The sequence below is a fragment of the Pinus tabuliformis genome, chromosome 9 (assembly GCF_031772625.1).
Source record: "Pinus tabuliformis cultivar Carrire ecotype Pingquan chromosome 9, CPIR1, whole genome shotgun sequence".
Classification (NCBI taxonomy): Eukaryota; Viridiplantae; Streptophyta; class Pinopsida; order Pinales; family Pinaceae; genus Pinus; species Pinus tabuliformis.
Window position 1 is genome coordinate 1454552778 of NC_142307.1, and position 23296 is coordinate 1454576073.

Genomic DNA, 23296 nt, shown 5'->3' on the forward strand with positions numbered 1-23296 from the left:
ATGTTCCCAAGAATCTTGATGCTTCTTGAGTGATGACTTCTACAGAGATGTCTTCCAATATGAGTGATGATCAAAGAGATTTCAAAAGAGATTGTTAATATGATGATATTCTTCAAGATGATGGTGAGTAACCAAGAGCCTTCAATGATGGAGAGAGAGATGGATAACTAATGTATTAGTATTTCTTCAAGATGAGTGACAGTCTTAGTCTTCTTCCTTATGCCCTTTGAAAATTATGTCCTCCATAGTAGCTTAGATGATTCTTCCTCTTAGGCCAATAATAGTGATCTTCAACTTCCTTCTCCTTACCTTAGCTCTGATACCATGTTGAGAAATCACTAGGGTAGCTAATTAGGGTTGATTTATCTTGATAATTGCTTGTGAATAGATGTTGGCTTCTTATTACTTCTATTATGTTCTCCTCATCAAACAATTACCAAAACATAAACCATGAAGATCATAAAAGACAATGAACACAAGATATAAGCTCCAAGCCAGGGCAAAACCCCACAAGGGGGAAAACAAAACCAATATTTTCTTCTTATAGAATCATATCAAAGTGATAAATCCAAGACCCAAAAACCAATACCAAGACCTCCCACAAGACCTAAGTCAGTCCTCCTTCAAACCTTCCTTAATCAAGTCAAATCCAACCAAGTCAACAATAGTCAAAGCTCTTCAAATCTTGGTCAAACTCTGATTTTGGGACCTACAACATTTCTGAAGTTTTTCGGCCCCTACAATAGGTCTGAACCTTAGCACATGTGACATAAAGTATGGTAGAATGTTCGCATGTGCGGAGTAATTCTCTCTCCTTTGACCTTTGCTCTCTTTCCCTTGACTTGCACTCTTCTTGCTCAACTTTTTCGTTGATTTCTCTCTTCTTGGCACAAAAATTGAAGTTGATGATTATGATCCAAATGAGGTCGAGCTGCACTGTATTTATACACATCTAGGAGGTCGAATAGGTCCCTTCTAAAGCCGACTTGGTCTTGCGGGGACAAAATTGACAACTTTGACTCAAATAAAAGTCCTTTTCTTGTTTCTTTCATAAGTCCAAATGGAGCATGACTCAAGTACAATAGATGGACTCATGGAAAATATTCTTTTAAATCAATAAACCCTAAGAGCATGAAGAACATGCTTGACTAATGAAATAATAATAATAATAATAATAATAATTTCTTTTTCTTCTTTTGCTTTCTCATGAAATACAAGATGATACAAGTACATTGATAACTATGAAGACCAAACCTAGTTACATTTTCCAACAAGTAATTTGTGCTAACATCAATATTATTTGAAACTTAGGTGAGTTGTTTTGATCTTGAGTGATCTTGATAGGTTGCCTAGTTGAGATGTTTGTTCTTATAATTAAGGCGTTGATAAGGAGTTCATTTGACTTGATTTTCCCTTATCATGTTTGTGGTGATTTCTTGATTTTCTTCAGATATATAATTACCTTCATGTACAAATGTTGTTTAGTAGATCACATAACCTTCACTTGTCATTTTCGTCATTTATACTATAGCATCTGAATATTTGGATTGGGATCTTTCTGAATTGTGGTATTATCTGGATTAATATTTGTTCCCTTTTCTTCAACTTGGTTTTTTGAATATTTTGAAGTTTCTTTTGTGATAAGTTCTTCTAATTTGTTCTCCAATGATTTCTTATCATTTTAAAGATTCTTAATTTGGGTAAAGTAAATTTTGATTATGTTTTTTTACACGTGAAATTTCCTCGTTCTTTGGATTGTCCACTTTATCATTAATATATTTATTCTCATCTTTTAAGCTTTTGATTTGTTCTAATGAGCTTTACTTAAAGTATTTTAAGCGCACATCTCTTCTTTTTTCCTTGATAGACTCTCGTTGAGTTTCTTCTCGAGACCTTCCTTTTCCTATTCTAATTTATGTTTCATAGTTTTAGACTTCTAGACTAGCATAAATACTTTCTAACTATGAATTTTTAAGCGAGAAATTTCTTCATTTTTATCAGAGATAACTTTGTCAAATTCTTTCTGCATCTTTTCTATTTGACTTTTGAATTTTCTGAGTATTATTAAATATGACTTCATTGTAATATCTTAAAATGTCACCTTCTTATTGAAAAAAGTTAAAAATGTTTTTCTTTGTGAATAATATGAAGGTTCCCAGTTTCTCAAACTAGGGTAAACCAAGAATTACGTCGATTTTTTTGTAAGACATAGTTACGACACTAAATTAAGATATATATTTACAATCATCAATTGTCACTTTTAAGTCCTTAACTTCATACTATTTCTTGTGAAAACTATATTCTTTTTCACCTATATTTAGTTCTAGAATTGATAGTTGATTTGTCAATTTAGTATTGATATAATTTTCCTTGTTGTTCGTGCCGATAATAATAACAATCTATTTTCTATGGATACTGACTTTTACTATAAATAATATGATAATAATAACAATCTATTTTCTTTGGATACTCACATTTACTATAAATAATCTACAATCTGCTATTGGAATAATCTTGTAGGAAAGTCTTCATTTTTGAATTATTGTCCATTATTGATCTTGAATATTTAGATATCTTAGAATTTTAATCATTTTTTAAAAATCAAGAGATACACTTTTTTATAATTTAATTTTTTTCCTTAAGTTGAATTTAGGTAATTAAACAATATATATTTTTTATTTTTTATTTTAAATTGCTCCTTTTATACTTAATGAAAACTCTTCTACCAAACGTGATAGTCATTGGCTCATGAGTTAAATTATCAATAATTATTGAAATATAGTAGAAGAATCCATTTATAATAGTAATGTATATATAATCTGTATGAATAAATGGTATTGATTGTACAATGAGGACCCTATATATATATCTAGGTAGGATGGCCTTCATAAATAATTATGTCCCTATATATATATATATATATATATAACAATTTTTAACTACCCTACCTATAATAAGGAGCTTTATGCTCTTGTAGAAGCCATCAAAAAATAAAAACACTATCAGATGAGAAATGAGACAATCATCCACATGGATCGCTAGCCACTACAATAACTATCGGTTTAGAGTAATCTACAACAAACTAGACATTCCACGTGAATGCAATTTTTACAACAATTTCATTTAGTCAACAAGTATAAGAAGGGAAACACAAAGAAGTTGGCCGACATGCTTTCAAGGCCACCCACATAAAAAATTACAACTTTGAGAACTTTGATGCACATGAAGCCTTTCATTTATTATGTATACAAAGAGGCATATATAGAGGATGGTGGAATCAAGGAGGTGTTTTAACAACTATGAGGCCAAATTCATGCAAATCTATGATGCATACAAAGAGGCATATATAGAGGATGCTGGCTTCAAGGAGGTGTTTTAACAGCTATGAGGCCAAAGTCATGCAAATGTTGTTGATAGCACAATTAAAAATCATCTCCACAATGGATTACTCTACAGGTTGACAAACTTTGTGTTCCTAAAAGTGATTGACTACAACTTATCAGAGAAGCTCATGCCTCTAAGGTTGCAAGGCAGTGTGGTGTTGGGTTGACATTTTCTAACTTACAAAGGTGTGTGTATCGGCCCAAAATGCAAGATGTAGTAAGCTTCATTAAAGGATGTATACTTTGTGGTATCAACAAGCCCAATAATTTGAAACAAGACTTATACAATCCCTACATACTCTATCATCATTTGGACAACATTTCCATGGATTCTGTGGAGGTTTACCAACAACCATGAAAGACATGGCTACGTATTTGTGGTCGTTGACAAGTTCAACAAGATGTACATTCTCATGCCCTATAAAAAGACCATCAAAGGGAAAGAAGCAATAGACTCGTTTTTTGAACAAATATGGAAACACTTTGAGATACCTAGGAGGTTCATTTCAAATAAGGGCACCAAATTCATCAATGCATTTTGGACTACATTGTGGGAGAATCTAGGGATGAAGTTAAAGAAGTCTACATAATGGGAGAATATAGGGATGAAGTTAAAGAAGTCTACATCATTTCATACATAGATAGAAAAATAATAGTTAATCGGAATTTGGTGCATCTTTTGAGGGGTTATAATCAGAAGCATCCAATGACTTGGGATGAAAATATGGTCTATATGCATCACTATTATAATAGAGCATTATGCACTTATACTGTTAAGTCCTCATTTCAAACTTGCCTTGGATATTTGGTACCTCAGCTTTAGATGTTATATATGGAAAACAAGGAGTGAGGGAGGATTTTATAGGGGATGTATTAAGAGAAGAAAAATTTGTTGAGAAAATTACAGAGATCCATTTGCAATTAATGGAGACATTGAAGAAGTCACAAGAAAAAATACAAGGCTAAGCATAATCAACACATGAGAAAGAAGTCATTTAGAGTGGAAGATAAAGTATGATTACAATTGAACAAGGAAAGGCTACAAGGTCCTTGTAAGAACATCAAGACTTTCGAATATGGTCCTTTTAGGATACTAGAAAATGCGAGAGATAATGCCTACAGACTCAATTTACCCCCTTACATGTGCATTTACTCAATAGTGAATGTAGAGAATCTCAAACTCTATGTGCCTTCCATGTTGGATCAGGAGAAGGGGCATGTCCTACCTTTCACATAGGGCATGGTACCAAATGCTCAAGTGGAGTTGGCAAATGACACATTTTTGTAGAAGAGCTCTAGAACTACAAGAAAAAAGAAGCATGCCTTTTCGCAGATTTGGTTGAAAGGATAACTTCCAATCAAAGCAAAACAATACTCCAATAGAAGGTAGAGGAACATTTTCCTCGCCTCATTCAGTAAAAGTTTTTGGAGATAAAAAACCTTTCAAAGTAGGGAGGTATGATTAAGATTGGATCATTATATTGTTTGTCACTTGTCTTGATGTTTTTTGAGTGGAAAAATTGAAGGAATCAACTTACAGGGTTATTTTTATCAGTGGGTCCCAATTTGGTGAATTTAGGTCTGAAACCTTTTGAGGCATTAAATGACATTTTTTTGGGGTAAAAACTCTCTTGCTTAGGCACCAAATACCATGACCTTTTTCTACACTCAACTTTTCTAATGGTGCAAGAAATATGTCAATTAAAGTGTGTGTGCAAAAGTTATGTCTCCTGAAAGTTAACCTTTTGGTTTTCCCACCATATTTCGAGAGGATGTCATGTTAGCCTCCATTACCTATGCAAAAGGGTCTAGCGATGTTTGGACTATGAAAACGAATCTAGAAGGATCAAAGTTGTAACTCCATTTTAGATTTAACTGAGTCAAACCTAACCCTTAGTTCGCTATCAACCTATGTTAAAACGATAATACTAGGAAGAGAATGGGTTCCATTCTATTTGATTGCATCCTGTTCCATAATGGAGCATAGCAACAAGGAGTGGGAATGAGAGAGCATAACAAAAGGTGTACAATGTTTTGTAACAACCTAACATGTCACACATCTTAGGTAACTCAATAAATAATACCTTCTCCTTCATACTTGTATTATTTCCATACTATACAAAGAAGAGCAGAGTAGCCTCATTTTCTAGAGTAAGTCTTTGTGCTCATTGTGGTTGTATTTGTTGTTCTCTATTTTGCACTTTCTATTGATTCCATCTAATAGCAAACTATTTGTAATTAAAAAATAAGGAATCTAAAGGAATTTAACCTTCATTGTAGAGATTTTGTGTAATATTCCCTTTGATTATTTTATTAAAATTTCCTCGAAATTGCTTTAGTTAAATTTGCCACAATTTCTCTTAAAATGAAATGGCACAATTTCATACAAGAAATACCAAAACAAGTGAATTTGCAGATATAAACCCAAAAATGCTACAACTCAAAAATACACATGAGACATATGCAACAAAACTCATCCTTATTATAATAACTAGAATATGATATTACATGCCAAATATGGTTCAAAGAACCTGATAAAAACACTAGTAGATATCTAAATGGTTGATAATAATTCCTCCTCACTAGATCAACTAGATTTGCCTTAGCTTGAGTAGCTCTTGCACTTCTAGTAAATCAATGGAAATGAAGCCCAAATTCGAGGTCTGGATGATCCCCACTACCAACCCACAGATCTTCTCACCCACTGATGCCAATGAAGTTCTATGAGATTTCTGAATGAAATCTCCACAACAGTGAGTTGGGGTATCATCCAACACACCAAACAACCTAAGGGATTTCATCCTAGGGCTCTTTGAACCTAAAAACCAAGTTCCCAAACCTATCCAAGAGAAAATATTCCAAATCCAAGATATACCAAATGACTTGCTTTCTCCTCTTTTAAAGATTTGATGGATCTCTCTTCAACCTTTTAGAAACACTTATTTTATTAGTTTATTTTCATTCTAGAAACATCTCTCTTTTATTTTATTTAACTGAAATTTTATTTCATTTGATTAAAGTCACTTTTAATCCTAGAAAATGATTAATCTGTCTCTTGATTAAAGTCACTTTTCATCATCCCATCCTATAGATCTCTTCATCCAGGTTCCAACGAGCCATTAGACTAACATGCTTCTCCAAATAATCTGCTCCAAATATCACCTTTAGCGTATTTAATTACAATATGCTTGATAATAACCCTGTTTCACAAGAATCAACATAATGAAATGGAACTAAGAACAAACTGTGGAACTGATCCTATTGATGAAATATAGCAATCAAACCCTGTCAGCCCCAATAAAACTCCTCCAAAACCCTCTGAGCACACCGATGATGTAAAATTGCTCTTGCGACTTGGCTGACACAAACCCTGAAAATCAACTCCAACCACACCATAAGGGAAACCAAAAATAGGATATTAAAAGTCCACCCACCTTGATATTTCTTGCCCTCAAACAATCCACATTTGTCAACTCTAAAGACATTTGTACACCAATACCAGGATCCTGTATGGACCATTTTGTTAGATCATGCCTCCGTGCTACCCAATCAAGAATTTATCCTTCGATACCTAGATCCCAAACAAACCTTTGATTCATCCTACCATTAATAGATCCACTTGGATCCCAATATCACCTTGGCCATCCAACATCGCCCGTGTCCCTTGTCTCCAACTATAATTTGTCCCTGGTTATGGATGTTGCCTCAAATTATCCACTCAGTAGGATACCAACTCATCACTTCTCTCCAATCCATCCCTTGGCATGGACCTGATGCATAAGGGCCCATACAAGAGTCAATCCCATCATGCTGATGTTGGGCTAGTGAAACTAGAATGCTGATGAAATGTTGAATTATATCTTTGCTTTAGCCAACCTATAATTCCTCTCTGAAAGATTCAACCTTTTCTTTCTCATACCATATTTTCTTTGTTCGATGCAAAAGTGGACTTGTGCTCCTATCACAAGCCTAGTATTTACACTCTTGAAGAGGGCTGCTCTGAAACTCCAGAAAATCATCCCCTGGCTACCTAGTTAGGGACGCTAGCTATTCCCCAATGCTAGATAACTTGGCCGCTGACTTAGCACACACAATTCCAAGCTCCTCAATTTTACAAATCTGTTACAAAACGGTTCATTGGAGTGTTTGGGTTTTCTTCTTCATCGTTGTAAGATCTACCCTGAAATGCTCAATCTTCTCCTGGTGGCTATCATCTAGAATTTTTGTAGCCCTGCTGGATTTCTCAACGCCTACTTGCACTTCATTGAAGGCTAGTCCTAAGGATGATTGCTCAACCATGTCATCCATCACTATCACTTAATCCTTCAAAGGGCTCTCCAAAAGAGGAAACTCATGATCCTTATGATGCAAATCTGAGTCATGCTTTTCTTCATGATCATGTAAGTCAGAGTGCTCCTCATGCGTCTCCTTGCCAATCATGGACCCCTCGGCCATTTCAGCAATTTGCTGACCTGAATTCTTTGCCATTCCTTACTCTCCGATTTTTGCAGCCTCATCTGTTTTTTGTCCTTTTTAACTCCACATATGTGATCTGGTGTCCAAGCTACCTGAAATGTGAAACAGATTTGCTCTCTTGTCATTTGATTTCAAACCTCTATTGGCCTTTGGCCAAGTTACTTCGGATCCTTTGAGGGATCATCCATGAGCCAATAAATTTGCAAATTTCTTTGATTATGGAAACCAAAATGGAAATACACCTCGCAGGCTGCCATATGTGCCCATTCAGTAGTAGTAAGAGTTCTCAATGCTCAACAATGGTTGAACACTGTCCAGCAGTCACAGGAATGTGAAATTGACCTCTAGAAATGCTTATAATGTCTCCCGACTGCCTCAAACAAACCCATATCTGAAATTTGGCTCATATACTCTCCTATATCTCTCTCAATTCGGCCCAGAAGCTGTAGCAATATATTTCTAAGCAAGATGTGTCCTCTCACATAAGATAAATAATCATCCCTATCTCAAATTTGTTTCCACAGTGAACGACTCTCACTGGTAGAAGTTTTCTCAAGCTAAGCTCCCCAAAATTGTTTGTTACAACACTTCAATCTGACTAGGTTCTTATGGTGGTGTACCTTAGGCAAATGTAATTACAGTCTTCACAATTCAATCAAGAAACCTACCAAATTTGCTGGAACAGAAGACTGCTACAAGTCTGGTGCAATTTCTGTATGCAGTGGACGGTGTTAGTAGGAATATCGACCTCGGTAATTAGGGCTTTGATTCATCTCTGGCCTTTCTTCAAATGCAACTCGTTCCAAATGGATCTAACTGCTTACCGAATTCTAATACGAGGAGTTGCTGTTACAGGATAGTCTTCGCACTGGGGAAATGTCTCTAGCCCTTGTTCTTTGCCAATTCAGATTCCTCGAGGGTGAGCTTCCTGAAAAATCCCCTGCTACAGGTCTTTACACTAAGTTCCTTAATTGCTCATCTCTTTGTCTAATGCACACTGCTACAGGTACACAAGAGCAACTATACCAACGATCTCTGCATAGATGAAGACATGTTGGTGGGTAAACCCTCAGATTGCTGTCTCTCGAACTGCTTCAGGTATATAGCGTAGCAACGACGATGAACTTGGCTCAGTAACAACCATGAATTCAACCTTTGAGAAACCGTGGACTAGGCCAACAAACTTACGAATTTGGCCCCTGCCAAGAATTAAACTCGACCCTTACAGATCTGCTTCAAAATTGAACAATTCGATTCAACAATGGCTGAACATTGATACAAATTCTTCAAGCAAACCGCCCAGGATCATTGTGACAACTTGATCTTTTCACTCGAAACTGCTATCTTCTTCATTAAGCAAGTTTGGCCCAGTAATTTGTCCTCTAATTGGTGTGGAATAGAATCTATAGTAATGCTGATCCGGCCACACGTTTTCCTTTAGCAATCAGCCCCAATATTGAAAATCCCACCAACTAATTCGACTCGGCCATCTATGCTCCACATTAACTCGATTTGCGATCTTCCTCGACCTTTTTCTTTATTGGCTTGTGTGGAGATGAAGCTCAACCTAAACGATGGAATCAACCCTTGTAGGTCTAATGGCAGGTGGCTTTTGAGACAACGATTCGACCTTCTGGATTCTGCCTTAAGTGGCCCCTGTGGCAGTGATCAATCTCGACCCTCACAATTAATGAATCCGGCCCTCGTGCATGTCACAATGTCTCTCACTGACATTTGGAGAATTCGACTATTGACACTTCGATCCCGGTCTTCGCAAATGTTGGTTTCAACCCATAGTCTTTACTATCGAACTTGACCTGATAACTGGAGAGTGCGACATCAGTCTCAACCGTCACGAGTTTGACACTCCTTTCCTATGGAGTAGCCAGTCGATCCAACCAAATCATGGATACTCGACAGTGAATCGGGTTCAACCTTGAGCAAGTGGCCACCTCTTCGGTCAATCTTCAATGTGCTCAACTCTGAGAATAAATAGAACACGCCCTTACTCTCCTATTTGTTCCGTGAACTTATAATTCGATGCAACCGATTAGATGCTGCCCAATCCTGACAAGCACAAGCTCTACTCAAAAATGTTTTAATTGTGATCGACTGACGTCGCTGGAATTGGTGATATACGGTTCCGAGTTTCCCAAGGGTAATGTGGCCTACAACTCGGGCCTAAGTTGCTCCCAATAATGAATTGACCCTGATGATGACTAGTAAGCAAGGTCCTGATAAGCGTTAGCGCAAGAATCGAAATGGCCCTGAGGTATCTCGTTCTACAATCTTGGCGTTGAATGAAATTCAGCCCCAGATAGAGCCATGAATTCGGCCTTTGAAACCCACGATCTTGGCCTTAATAATTCAGCCCTCCTCCTAATGGGAAATGCGTTCTCTTCAATACATGATTTGATCTCCTCCCTGTCGCTCAGCCCTACAAATAAGATCTCAATCCTTTCAGCTGCTTCTAGGGTGTCAATTCTAGCCCTAAAATGAGTCCCTCTGATGGTGAAACTTTGGCTAGGAAAGAAGAAAGAAATAAATTATTTTAACATCCACGAGGCTAAAGATAGCCCATGAGACAGATTGCTTCTTCATCTGCTTGATGTATTTGGCCCTTTCTCTGTGAAGCTTCAAAATAAATGCCCCCAGCGTCTTGACAAACCCTTCGCTAAATAGATTATCCCAAGAGCTAGCTGTCAGCATATCTGCATAACTTTCCCTGTTGTCTTTGAAGGCCTCACACTCTAAAATGAAATGTTTTTTCTGTTTTCACTTTTTCGGAAGAACAAAAAATGCATACTTTTTCCTCTCACACTTCCTTTGGCCTTTTCCAGTGCCCTGTTTTACAACGGAGTTGATGAGAATTAGTCCTTAACTGATCAATAAGAATTTTGGCTCTCCAAGAGATATTGGCCTCTATGTATGACTATGAGTGGGATTAAACAGTTCAATATAGTAATTTTTCTTTCTTCCTAGCTCCTTATCCCAAGTACGCTTGTGGAACTTTTCCATAACAAATGCTTTTATCTCTTTGCTGTTTATGGGACACTCGTTCAAGCAAATACCCCATTTACTAAGCAATTTGTTATTTTGCTGCATCCAAGTTCTTTTGCTCTTGCACAATATATCATTCAAGACAACCTTCGGCCATCTACCCTCTTCCATTTGCTCATTTTTTTTTAAATACCTTATGACTCGCACCATAGCAATTGCTTCAATAGGAGCAGTTCCTGTTTCACTTAACAAGATATCATAGGGCTAATGTTTTTTGGCCTACGCATGGGCTTTTGACAATCTCGTTCAGCTACAACTATGTTGCCCTTGTAACTTGTAGCATGAAACCCACTAGAAAGTCTGCAATTAAAACCCTTGCCAAAAAAAATTGAGCTTGGCCTGGAAAATAAAGAGGGTTTCAATCTCCCTCGAAATTGATCTACAATAAAAACCCTCAAGTTGGCAAGATGCACAACTTTGATACAACTGTAATATTCCTTTCGATTATTTTATTAATTTTTTCATGAAATTGCTTCAGCAAAATTGGCTGCAAATTCTCTTAGAAAGAAATGGCACAATTTCATACAAGAAATACCAGCACAAATGAATTTGTAGATATAAACCCAGAAATGCTACAACTCAAAAATACACGAGACATATGCAACAAAACTTAACCTTATTATAATAACTGGAATATGATATTACATACCAAATATGGTTCTAAGAGCCTCGTAAAAAGTTAAAACACCAACATATATATGAGTGGCCGATAATAGTTCTTCCACAGAAGATCAACTAGATTTGCCTCAGCTCGAGTAGCTCCCGACTTTCCAGTAAATCATTGGAAATGAAGCTCAAATTGGACATCCGGATGATCCCCACTACCAACCCACAGATCTGCTCCATATTTGCTCACCAACTAATACCAATGAAGCTCAATGAGATTTCTGAATGAAATCTTCACAATAGTGAATTGGGGTTTCGTCCAACACACCAAGAAACCCAAGGTTTTTTGTCCTAGGGTTCTCTGAACATGAAAACCATGTTGTCAAACCTATCCAAGAGAAAATATTCCAAATCCAAGATATCCCAAATGACTTGCTTTCCCCTCTTTTAAAGATTTGATGGATCTTTGTTCAACCTTCTAGAAGCACTTTAATTTTATTATTTTATTTTCATTCTAGAAGCTTTTCCCTTTTATTTTATTTCAGTGATTTCTTTTTTTTTATTTCATTTTATTTAACTCACTTTTAATCCTAGAAAATGATTAATTAGCCTCCATGATTCCTCCAACTACTAAAAGTCAGGTTTCATCATCCCACCCTGTAGATCTCTTCATCCTGGTTCCAATGAGCTATTACACTAAGGTGTTTCTCCAAATACTCCGCTCCAAAACACCTTTAGCGTATTTAATTAAAATATGCTTGATAATAACCACATTTTACGAGAATTGTTGAAATGCAATGGAGCCAAGAACGAACAGTGTAGAGCTGACCCTGATGATGAAATATAACAAGCGAACCCTGTCAGACCCTATAAAACTCCTCCAACATTGATGATGTAATCTCGCTCTTTGGACCTTGCTGACACAAACCCTAAAAATCCACCATAACCACACCATAAGGAAAACAAAAAATGGGGATATTACATTTTGGTTTATTTTATCAAATCTATTATAACAAACTAGCTAATGAAATATCCATAGTACATACTAGTTTACTGATCAACAAAGCTATAATAGTAGTACACAAATTTAATAATGTTTGTCAACATTTACATGCATTTCTATCAAGATGTCATAACTAATTCCGTTGATGATTTTATTATTTATGCTCTCCAAGATTTATTCTAAAATTCAGTGAAAAAGAGTTATACATCATTGTTTAACCCTAGGTGGATGTAACATATGTATTTATGAAAAGACTTGATATTCTTCAAAGTTGCATACATAATCTCATCCTTCATGCGTATGTTTTGATTATTTATGGTTTCAAAAGAAAATTGTCTTTTAATTGATTCAAATGTGTAACAACAATACTATGTTTTGATTTTGGCTCTAGTAAATATTGTTAGTTGTGTTATCATATGATCTGAATAATGTAGTAAATTTTTCACTTTAATCTTTTGTAGTATTTTCTCTTGTAACGAAATGTTTTCATGCTGACAAGAATGTTGAACAAGTTATATGTTATAAACTATTGAATATGCCTTCAAGTCTGATTTTTCAATTTCCATTTTTAGACATTTTTTTGTAATCTAAGATCTCCAAAAAATGCATATATGTGCTTATTCACAGCCTCAAGATCTATACAACTAGAAAGGATTATGAATCCTCTCTAGCGTTGTTATTTGCAGAAATTTCATGGAATAAATCGAACTGCAAACTAGAAGCTCAACTACAAGGGCGTTAAAAAAATTCTAGGATTTTAACCAACTTGCTAAGGTTGACAACTGTTTTTATAGGTAAATTAGATCAAATGGTTGCTTCGGTTCCTATAAGTGGAGATCAAGTGCTTTAACAATTATGATATATATACTAGAAAATGTTGAACAACAAATTAATGATAACCCGAAAATCAATAAAAAACTGGCTTCCAATTCCCGATGACATAGATCACGATGGAATTCCAGTATTCATACAATACATCTAATTTTCAAAATAAAAACAATTGGTAATTTGAGCAAGTTGTTTAAAGCAGTATGCTCAATTCCAAGATGCTAAGAACCATAGTAAACTACCATATAACAATTGCATTACTACGCTCGGAGAATGTCCAATGGCATTCACCAATCTTAATCTTTCAGTGGAGAGAAATCCACTGTAGTATTAGGTAGAAGATTTGCTTGGGTTGAAACATTGAAGGATAAATGACTGCAGCATCATTTTGTTGTACAATGATTCTTCCATTCTAGCTAATTATAGGCTTGATTGACACCACTCCTCAAAGAGCCAAACAAAGTTTGTGACCTTTTGAAGCTATATATGTCATGGATGCACTTTCCTTGATATCCATCCAGTTCACCGCTATTCACTTCAGCTGATTGATCAGAAGAAGCAAGTTTAACTGTGTCATCATTTAATATCTCTCTATCTGAAGTATCTGATGTAACCGTTTTCCCATTACAAATGCCCTTGTTGGAGGATATGTCAATAGACCTAGCCAGTTTGTATGCTCCACTGTGAGAACTTCCATATACTTGCACAGTCAATTTTCTTCTTCCAGGAGAGCCAAGTTTTATGTAATTATCAAAAAAGTCAATCAATTCTTGTTTAGTCAATTTCCTTAATACATCAACCTGTTTCAGAATATCAACAAAAGTAGAATGAAATACACACAGAAACCTGTCCTAAAGTAAAATGCTAAACCAAAAATATAATAGAGCTTCTATAAATTAATCCTATCTAGACTTCTCAAAGCAGTGCATACATGGAATATCTGATCCAAACCCACTTAATGCACCCAAAACTGGGATAACAAGTGTACGATATACCTCAATTTTTTTCCGGTCAAACTTAAGGGTTCCATCCTGAATTTCTCTCCAATAAAAGTGTGATTCTTCTCGCAAATTTTTGTGTTTCTCAAGTTTAACATCAATCAAAGCATCCACGTTTGCCTGAAATAAAACTGAAATTAGTGATGAAAAATGGGGATTAAATGGTTCAAGACTTCACAAATTCCTAAAGGAAAATGATACTGAAACCATTAAAAAGATTGTACTGAAACCTTTGGTTGCATGAAATGCTTGGGCAATTCACAAATATATTAGAATAGGAAAGGAAAACTTTTATAAAATATATTAAATAGAAATAGGTGCCACATGAATAGCTACATAATTATTCAATTTTTACATCGAAAATCTAAGACATGCACTACAAATTAAGATGCTCCATATGATTCTACCCAATAGAGTAGCTGTCCCAAAACACAACACTCTTGTCATTTCATGCTTGGGATTCAGTACCACATCTCCACTATGCATGTTAAAAGACAACTGATCCATGTTCAAGTATCACATTGTACCACGTAACATTAAAGTGGAAATTTGCAAATATATTAAAATAGGAAAAGGGCCGTTCACAAAATACTTTAAATAGATATAGGTACCCCAGTAAAAGATTCATAATTTTGCAATCTTTACATATAAATTTAAAATATACACTACTCAATAATATGAAGCATTGAATATCTGTCCTGAAACACAATATTCTTGCTATTTTATCCTTCACATTCAGTCCCAGAACATATCCATTATGCACGTTAAAAGATAACACAGAGAATGTTCAAATAGGACTATTAGGGTCCTACCCTAACCTTTCTACTTTAGGGTACTTAGAAATAAGTCAATTAATACATGTGGCCATGCTTTTTTAATAAGGCTCATTAAATAGTTAGTGAATAGTTATTTAATATAACAGGGTCCTATTTACCAAATAAGGCCCACTAGACAGTTAGTACTCATTAATGATGAGACCACAGGTAGTTAAGATTATTCTATTGAAATTCTACTTATAGAGTAAGCAGGCTATGGAATGTTTCTGTTGAGTATTGTCGTAATTAGAGCTCTGTTCAGAGAGAAGCCACCTACCTTAAGAGGCAAGTGAACATTGCTTTCTGTTTCTGATAACCGTTAATGCAAGTGTATATTTCACATCTTTCATCTCGTTTGTTTCTTGTATTTTCCTTTTTGCACTTATATTCTCTATATACCTTGTTTGTGATTCAAGTATAAGGGTTTGAAAAAACTACAAGTGGTATCACAGTGCTTTCTTAAGTCAACACACATATGGAGTAGAATTTTTTAAGGCTAGAGATGTGTTCCAATGTCTTTAAATAACACAAAGATCTGTCATTTGGTGGGTAAATCTTCAGATGGGGAAGAATACATGTACAAAATATAAGTGGTGTGCCACCCTACCTTAAGAGCCAAGTGAACATTGCCTTTTGCTTTTGATAATCATAAATGCAAGTGCATATTCACATATTTCATCTCATTTGTCTCTTGTATTTGCTTTTTTGCATTTATATTCTCTAAATACCTTGTTTGTGATTCAAGTCTAAGGATTAAAAAACTACAAATGGTAGCAGAGCTATTTCTTGAGCCAAACCACGTCCAGATTTTAGTAGAATTTTTTCAGGCTAAATATGTGTTGCAATATTTTTAAATAGCACAAAGATCTTTCATTTGGTGGGTATATATGCTGTTGGGAAAGAATACATATAGAAAATATAAGTGGTGTGCCATCTTACCTTAAGAGACTAGTGAACATTGCTTTCTACTTTTGATAATCATTGATGCAAGTGTATACTTCACATATTTATTTATTTTTTAAATGAAATGGGTAGGGGATTTTTCTATTAGTTCAGCTGGTTTGAAGGTCATAACCTTTAACATCTGCTTCAGTAACATCATTCATTGTGCACATACAAGACCAAAAAAGATTAACACATTTGGACCTGTGTCTACATACTACTACACTAATCTGACATACATAGCTTATACTGCCTCCATAAAACTCCTAATACAAAAACAAACCTACAAAACATGAATTAAAACTAGAGAGCTATCCTTCAGTGTTCAACCCAGCAGAGATACCAACTTCAGAATCAACAATTCGAGGCTGTGAAGGAAGAGAAGCCGAACCCACAGTGTCGCAGGATCTGAAACCACTGGAGAAATTGGAAATTATGCTTGCTGTTCATGAACCTCAACATCCAATTCCTTTTCCACCCCGCCAATCCTTCCTTCAAGTAGAGAAATCACTCTGTCCATCTTCAAAGTTCAAACTCAAGGTATCGAAAGCCACTTGAAGCCACTCAACCTTAGTCTGCAATAAGCCAATTTTCTGGTGCAACAGGACAGATTGGGCTTGGGAATCAACCTTACCCATCTTCACCTGCCTGGATAACAGAGTCATTATATACTTTATCGAGGTTGTCAAATAGACCAGCTGCTGATTAAATTCTTCCTTCTCTGCAGTGTCCATGCACTCCATTTGTTGGAGAATGTAACTAGTTTCGGTCTTCATAATTTGTACCATTATATATTTTATATTAAAAGCAAAGAAAATAAAAAGAAAAAACTTTATTATTGATGATGATATTGTTCTTTCTACATAGTTGCATATGTTGCTGAATAATGATGTAGAACTGAATAATGTTATAATGCTATAGGGTTAATTCAATATGGAAATAATGAAATGCAATTATCAAAGCAAAGAACAATATAGCCCTAAGAAAAATTAAAAATAAGTGGGTCAATAAGATGCTTGGGTATGATTATGAAATCATATGTAAGAAAGGTAAATAAAATGCATTAGTTGATGCTTTATCAAGGCAATGTGAGGAGGAAGGATCCTTCTTTGCATTATCCTTACCTGTTCCCAATTGGCTTCATGAAGCTCATCAATGATAGCTAGCAAATGGCAGTGTGGTCCAATTCATCCAAAGGCATCAAGAAGGTCCTGATTCCCAACCCTTAAAAAGGTTATACATGGTGGCACAATGCTTTGAAGTATACAGGGGAGAACGTTCTAAAAAAAAATCTATCTTAAAATAAAGGGTTTGAGAGGAGTTGCATTCGTCACCTATCATGGGTCACTCTAGCTTTCATAAGACCTATGAATGAGCTAAGCAGTCCTATTGGGAAGGCATGCATAGACATCTAGGTTTTTGTAGTGGCATATGACACTTGTTAAAGAAGCAATGGTGAGATGGTGAAGATTCTTGGGGGTTTGCAACCACTATTTTTATGAACATAATATATAATTCATAAATTAATAAATAATATCCAACGAATAACCACAAAGGTAGGTCAATGGGACTAAAGGATACATCTCGTATGAGTACTCAGTCAATTTTATTAATAATACTGAGGAAGAATTACATTAATTTATTTTTTGAAGAACTTGGCAAATAGACTAGTTGTCGCCCAAACTGTACACCTAAGACGCAACGCTTAGAGTAGGGGCTGTCCCCTATTCCCTACTCACTCCATTTAAGCTCTCTCCTAGGCAAGCTATGGGGGGGTAGTCCCTAAAGGTAAATGAAAGGGGAAAACTTATTGGAACAACAAGTTCTAGGAGACTAAGGGCAAGGCAATTACTTCTCTAAACAACTTGATTTAAAGTTAATTGGCAAGTGTGATTATTAATGAGAAATGCAAGTGTTAAAAATAGATTCAATTAGATCAATGAGACACTTAAAATGACAAAGAAAGAAAGACTAGTGCCTTAATAATAATGCTCAAAATATGAATAAAAGTACTTGCATAACAATAAACTATATCTCAAGTTATAAGATAAGCAATGTTGCAAGACAAGGTTAGTATAAGAGATCAAAAGGTTAAAACAATTAGAGATGAACAATGAGAGATAGGCTTGCAATATAAATAGGATTATTCAAGAGACAATAGACTTGAAAATGACAAGTACAAAAATGTAAAATTTGCAAGTATAAAATGAGCCCACAAACCAATTTATGATAATCAATTGAAATGCAAGATAAATGAATGTGAGATCTACCTATGTGTGATGCAAGATCTTGGTTAATTTTAATTATATGCCTATTCTAAGGGTGGAGGCCTTCTCCTCAATTATCGAAGCAAATCTTAGAACAAGGTTGTTGGGAGAAGTGTTGGGGAAGGAGGCTAATGCCTCATTAACGATACTGTAATGACCCATTTCGATTTATAGGCAAAAGGGTATTAGCATGTATACGATGTATGCTACATATGCATACATTGCATGCCTTGCACTAATATACTTATTCAATAATTATGAAAGATGTTTAAATAAATGATAAATGGGTTAAGTACCTATCTGATTAAGAAAGGAAATATTACCTAAAATTCAACACTCTCAGAATATACATATTAAATATTTCATAAGTATAAGATTATTAAATAAAATTATTACTCTCCATCCTGCTAATATAAATATTTATCACCATAGTATTAAAGTTATAAGTTAATAAATTATAATATATATTTAACTATTCGCTTTATTTAAATATTATAATTAAAATTTATAGGTTAAAATTTATTAATAAACATCACAAAAATATAAATATGTACATACCTCACCTTCTAGCTACATGCAACCTTATGACTATCAAAATCAAATTTGTCGAGAGCGGTGGAAGAAGGTGGAGACCGCCTAGTAAGGATATTTATACAAGTACGTAGAGAACTGGAGGGAGGAGGATGGATGGAAATTCTGAACTGAAGATTGGAATTTAGAATTGAAGATTGGAATTCGAAACTGGAGATTTGAGTAAATGTTCTTGAAGCTTTTAGGCACGGGGGCCAAAGTGCTTCAATTGTGAAGTATTTTGGAGCTAGGTACCAAGGATTGTGCCCAGTTTGGTAGGCAAGATTTGGTCATTTAGTGGTGGAAGCAAACTAAAGCTACAACAACACGGGATCGACTTCAAACTCGGAAGCCATGTATGTATATAATTGATAAATAATGTTTAAATTGTAACTGGTACATTCTGTAGAATTCAGGGATTTATTTTGGGTTTGCTCATCAAATCATTCTGGTAGAATTTATGAAATAAAATTGTGGTTTGGTAATTTAAATTTCACATTCCAAGTTACTGTCTAGTATAAATTTCACATTTTGAATTTCATATTTTCTGGTAAGATTTTCATAGTTTGGGCATTATAGTTTGGTATTAGAGCCTGTTAAACCCTCCAACCTCAAATTGTTAAATTTGCACAATCCCTGTTAAAAATTGCTAATCTGTGATGAAAGGTTTGATTTCCAAGCTTAATTAATTGGGATAGATAATTCAATCTTATAAGTTATAACCTAGAATCGATTTATGATTCATAAAAATATAGGTTTCAATGCGCTCTCTGCTTGGGTACGCTTAAGCGAGGAAATGCACAGGTTTCAAATCAAAGTGGGTTTTGAACCAATGCTTTCTTTCTGTGAAGTTTCCGAATTGTGACCTATTCTTCTTCATTTTACTGCTACTCATGGAAAGTGGGATTGGAACTGACCCCCTTAATCTGGTGCTTTAGACCAACTCGACGATGTTGAGAAATCTAGAGTCTGAATAATCAAAAGATTTCTTTGCTTGATAATTTCTTGTGATATACTTGTACTTCTTAGCTTACAGTCTTTTCTTCATTATATTATTATTGTGTTCTTTTCATCAAGACAATTACCAATATGCACAATAAAAGACAAGTGACACAGTATGTAGGTTTGTCAGTTAGGGCCAAAACCTCTCACCTCTTGAGAGGAAAACCTGATCAAAATTCTTCTTCTAGATCTTCAGTTGATGAGTATCAAGACCATGACAAAGACCCTTGACTCTAGTATCCTCCCAAGAACCTTGTCATTAACCTTGATGCTCTGCCTCTTCCCTTTCTCGACTTTCTTTTTGATCTCGAACTGCTCTCCCTGGCTCCTTCTAGAGAAAATAAGTCTCTATACTTCACACTGCGTCTTCTCGACTTCTCCTAGAGAAACTTGGTCTCTATGATCTCACTAGCTTCCTCTAGAGAATCTCGGTCTCTAGATATCTATCTTGGTTACCCAAAACAAGTATCCCAGAAGAATCCTTCCTTCACTGCCCCAGAAGAAACATTCTTCGCTGCACTAGAAGAAACCTCCTTCGCCGCCCTAGAAGAAACCTTCTTCACTATGCCCAAAAGAATCCTCCTTCACTTGCCCAGAAGAGACTCTCCTTATCACTTCTTTGCACTTCTCTCTGTAGCCCTTCTTCTTCACACTTCTTCACCGAGTGTATGTCGAGTTACTTGCCTTCAAGTGAGGCCGAGTGATGCTATATATACACTTCATCTCATGTCCTTTAGGCCGACATGATCACAAGATTTAGGCCAACTTCTTCTAACATGTTCTCCCATCATTGTAGGCTGACTTGAAGAGGATAAGTGACAAGGTCTTGGAGGATACTTTACAGAGACAAATTTGACTCTAGATAAAGTGTAACATGACTTCATTACATGAAAATGACTCTATCATTTTATGACTAGATGACAAATAATTCCTAAAGACTCTCAATGGGAGTCTTGACTCAAAAATAAAATCTCTTGCTCATGAAACCCATGAAGCAAGCAATACAATAAATTTATTTTTCTTCTTTACATCTCATTACATAAAATCATAATTACATGTCATTATGAAGACCGAACCTAGTTACACTTTTCAACACTCCCTCTTAACTAGGGAGGTATTCATAATGGTACTTGGACTTTCTCAATCTGAAGAATTTCTCATAAGAAGAATTTGGATTGGTAACTCATTTGTATAGCATCATATCAACCAACATTGTTACATAGCAAGGCCTTGACTAACAACTCCATCTCTCCACAAGATCTGAGCTCAATGCTGGCGAGACTAATGATTTATAGACACTCTCATCATTGTCTCTCTCGGAACATCCCCTACCCGGGTACTCAAGGTGTGTTCCATGAGGACTATTCTTATCTTGGACTCCCCAACCCTCAAAGAATATCGGTCCTCCACGACTACTCTTCTATTGGATTCCCTATCTCATCCTTAAAGTGTATTGGATGCCAAATGATTACCCAACACTCCATTCTATCTTCCTAGGTGAAGACCAAAATGACATGTCTATCTCTCCTTCTCAAATAGGGAGGACATATTCCAATAAAGGCTTAGGAATTTCCAAGTTTCTTAAGCTCCCTCTTGGCTTAGGAATTTCCAAGTTTCTTCCAAGTAAGAAACTTCTTTTCGGGCTCTCTCTTAACTAGGGACCTATAACAACTCCTCATGTGGAGATCATGTAACAACCAACGGCTTGAAGAACTCCTTTCTTCCTTGATGTCATAAATTTCTTTTGTCATGGAGTCTTCATCTTTTGGGTCTTCTTCATAGGGCACAGATCATCCATCACTTTCATCCATGAGTTAGTCATGTCCTCATTTCATCAGAAAGTGATCCATCAGTTTTCCATCTAGCTTTGCTTCATGTCATTTTTCTTTCTTTCATGCCATATTTTCCGGAAGGATCTTACATCCTTCTATATGGTCCTCTTGGAAGTTATCTACAGATCTTCCCTTTGGCAATCCTACATAAGCCCATCCAGATATTAGTTCAAAAATAATAAACTTAAATCAAACATTACCTTTGTGATGGTCTTTCATCATGACATCTGTTTGTAGGTATCAACATCCTACATGCATGTTGACACATCTCTCAAAGATATTCTTTCTGGGAGATATTCTAGTCAACTCTTCTTGGTCTCGGATGTTGAATGCCTTCTACCTTTGTTGCATATTTTCAAGATCTCTTCCTTTCTTTTCATACTTCATTCCCAAGAGCTTCCAATCAGAGTTCCTCAATTGTAGTCAGCGTCCTCATGATTCATATGAAAACATATTATGTTGATTTCATCTAGTGTGACTTATGCCTTTTTGCAATTTTTTGGAGGAGGAGATCCCTTTTATTTTTTTATCATATTTCCCAAGATGGAAATAGTGATCCATATTATCTTGCAACCATATGACATGACTATAATAATCTATGTGAGCATAATCATCTTTCCTTTCAGTCATCTAGACTTCCTGTACTAGCTACATTTGAATGAAAGAACCTTATCCCTTAGCCCTGCTTTCCTGTTATGTCATCATACCATCATCCCTTGAATCCCACAAGCTAGAATTCTTGATGAAACTTTTGCTTCCTTTCTAGATCTGTGAATCCTTTGATAAGGATTCCATCAGAGAACCTTGAGGATCTTTCATATCCTCACCCGACATATGTTTCCCTATTGACTATGGTGTGATGATCCCAGTGGATGATGACCTTTATTTCTTTTTATAAGCATTACTTGAGATTTCAATGAGGTTTCCAAGGGTTCTCATTCTTTGTAATTAATAGAATTTATTCTAGACATCCTTTCTGCTTCCCATGTCACAAGCTCTCACTTCTAATGCTTCTATCATAATGCTATTTTCTAATCTGATGCATCCTATCTAATTTACATTGCCTCCTATATATAAATTACAAGTGGAAAGTACCTTCTTAGTGAAGAAGATCATATCAGCCATAGTAGAGATCTTTTTGCTTCTTCCTTCTTAAGTTTCTTTGTCTTAGGTTCTTTGGGCTTCTTCCCTATCCCTCTTGCGTTTAGGACAATCTCTTCTATAGTGCCCAAGTTTCTAACAACCATAGCATCTTTCCTTAGCCATGTTCTTATTTTTCTTTGGAGGACCAAACTTTCCAAATTTCCCTTTTCTTCTTGTCACTGATTGATCCCTTCTATCTGATCTTTTGTTACTTTCTTTCTTCAACCTATCTTCTTCTGCCTTGCAGAGAGACCATAATTTGATGAATGGGATGGCTTCCTCTTCCCTAGTAGATACAAGGTTACCTTGTTCATCAGACAATGCATTTAGAATAACGGAGATCATTCCGTTATCAGATACCATCTCATAGA

General features: G+C 35.6%; 1 protein-coding gene across 1 annotated transcript in view; it reads right to left on the minus strand.

Annotated features, from left to right (window-relative positions):
* Positions 1-13373: 13373 nt before the first annotated feature.
* Positions 13374-23296, minus strand: part of LOC149154063 (insulin-degrading enzyme-like 1, peroxisomal) — a 474120-nt gene continuing 464197 nt past the window's right edge. Inside the window, exons 25-26 of the mRNA XM_089445838.1 lie at positions 14352-14474; positions 13374-14156 (exon numbers count right to left, since the gene is read on the minus strand). Coding sequence (XP_089301964.1) covers positions 13773-14156; positions 14352-14474 — 507 coding nt within the window. The 3' untranslated portion in view covers positions 13374-13772. The remainder of the gene's footprint in view (positions 14157-14351; positions 14475-23296) is intronic.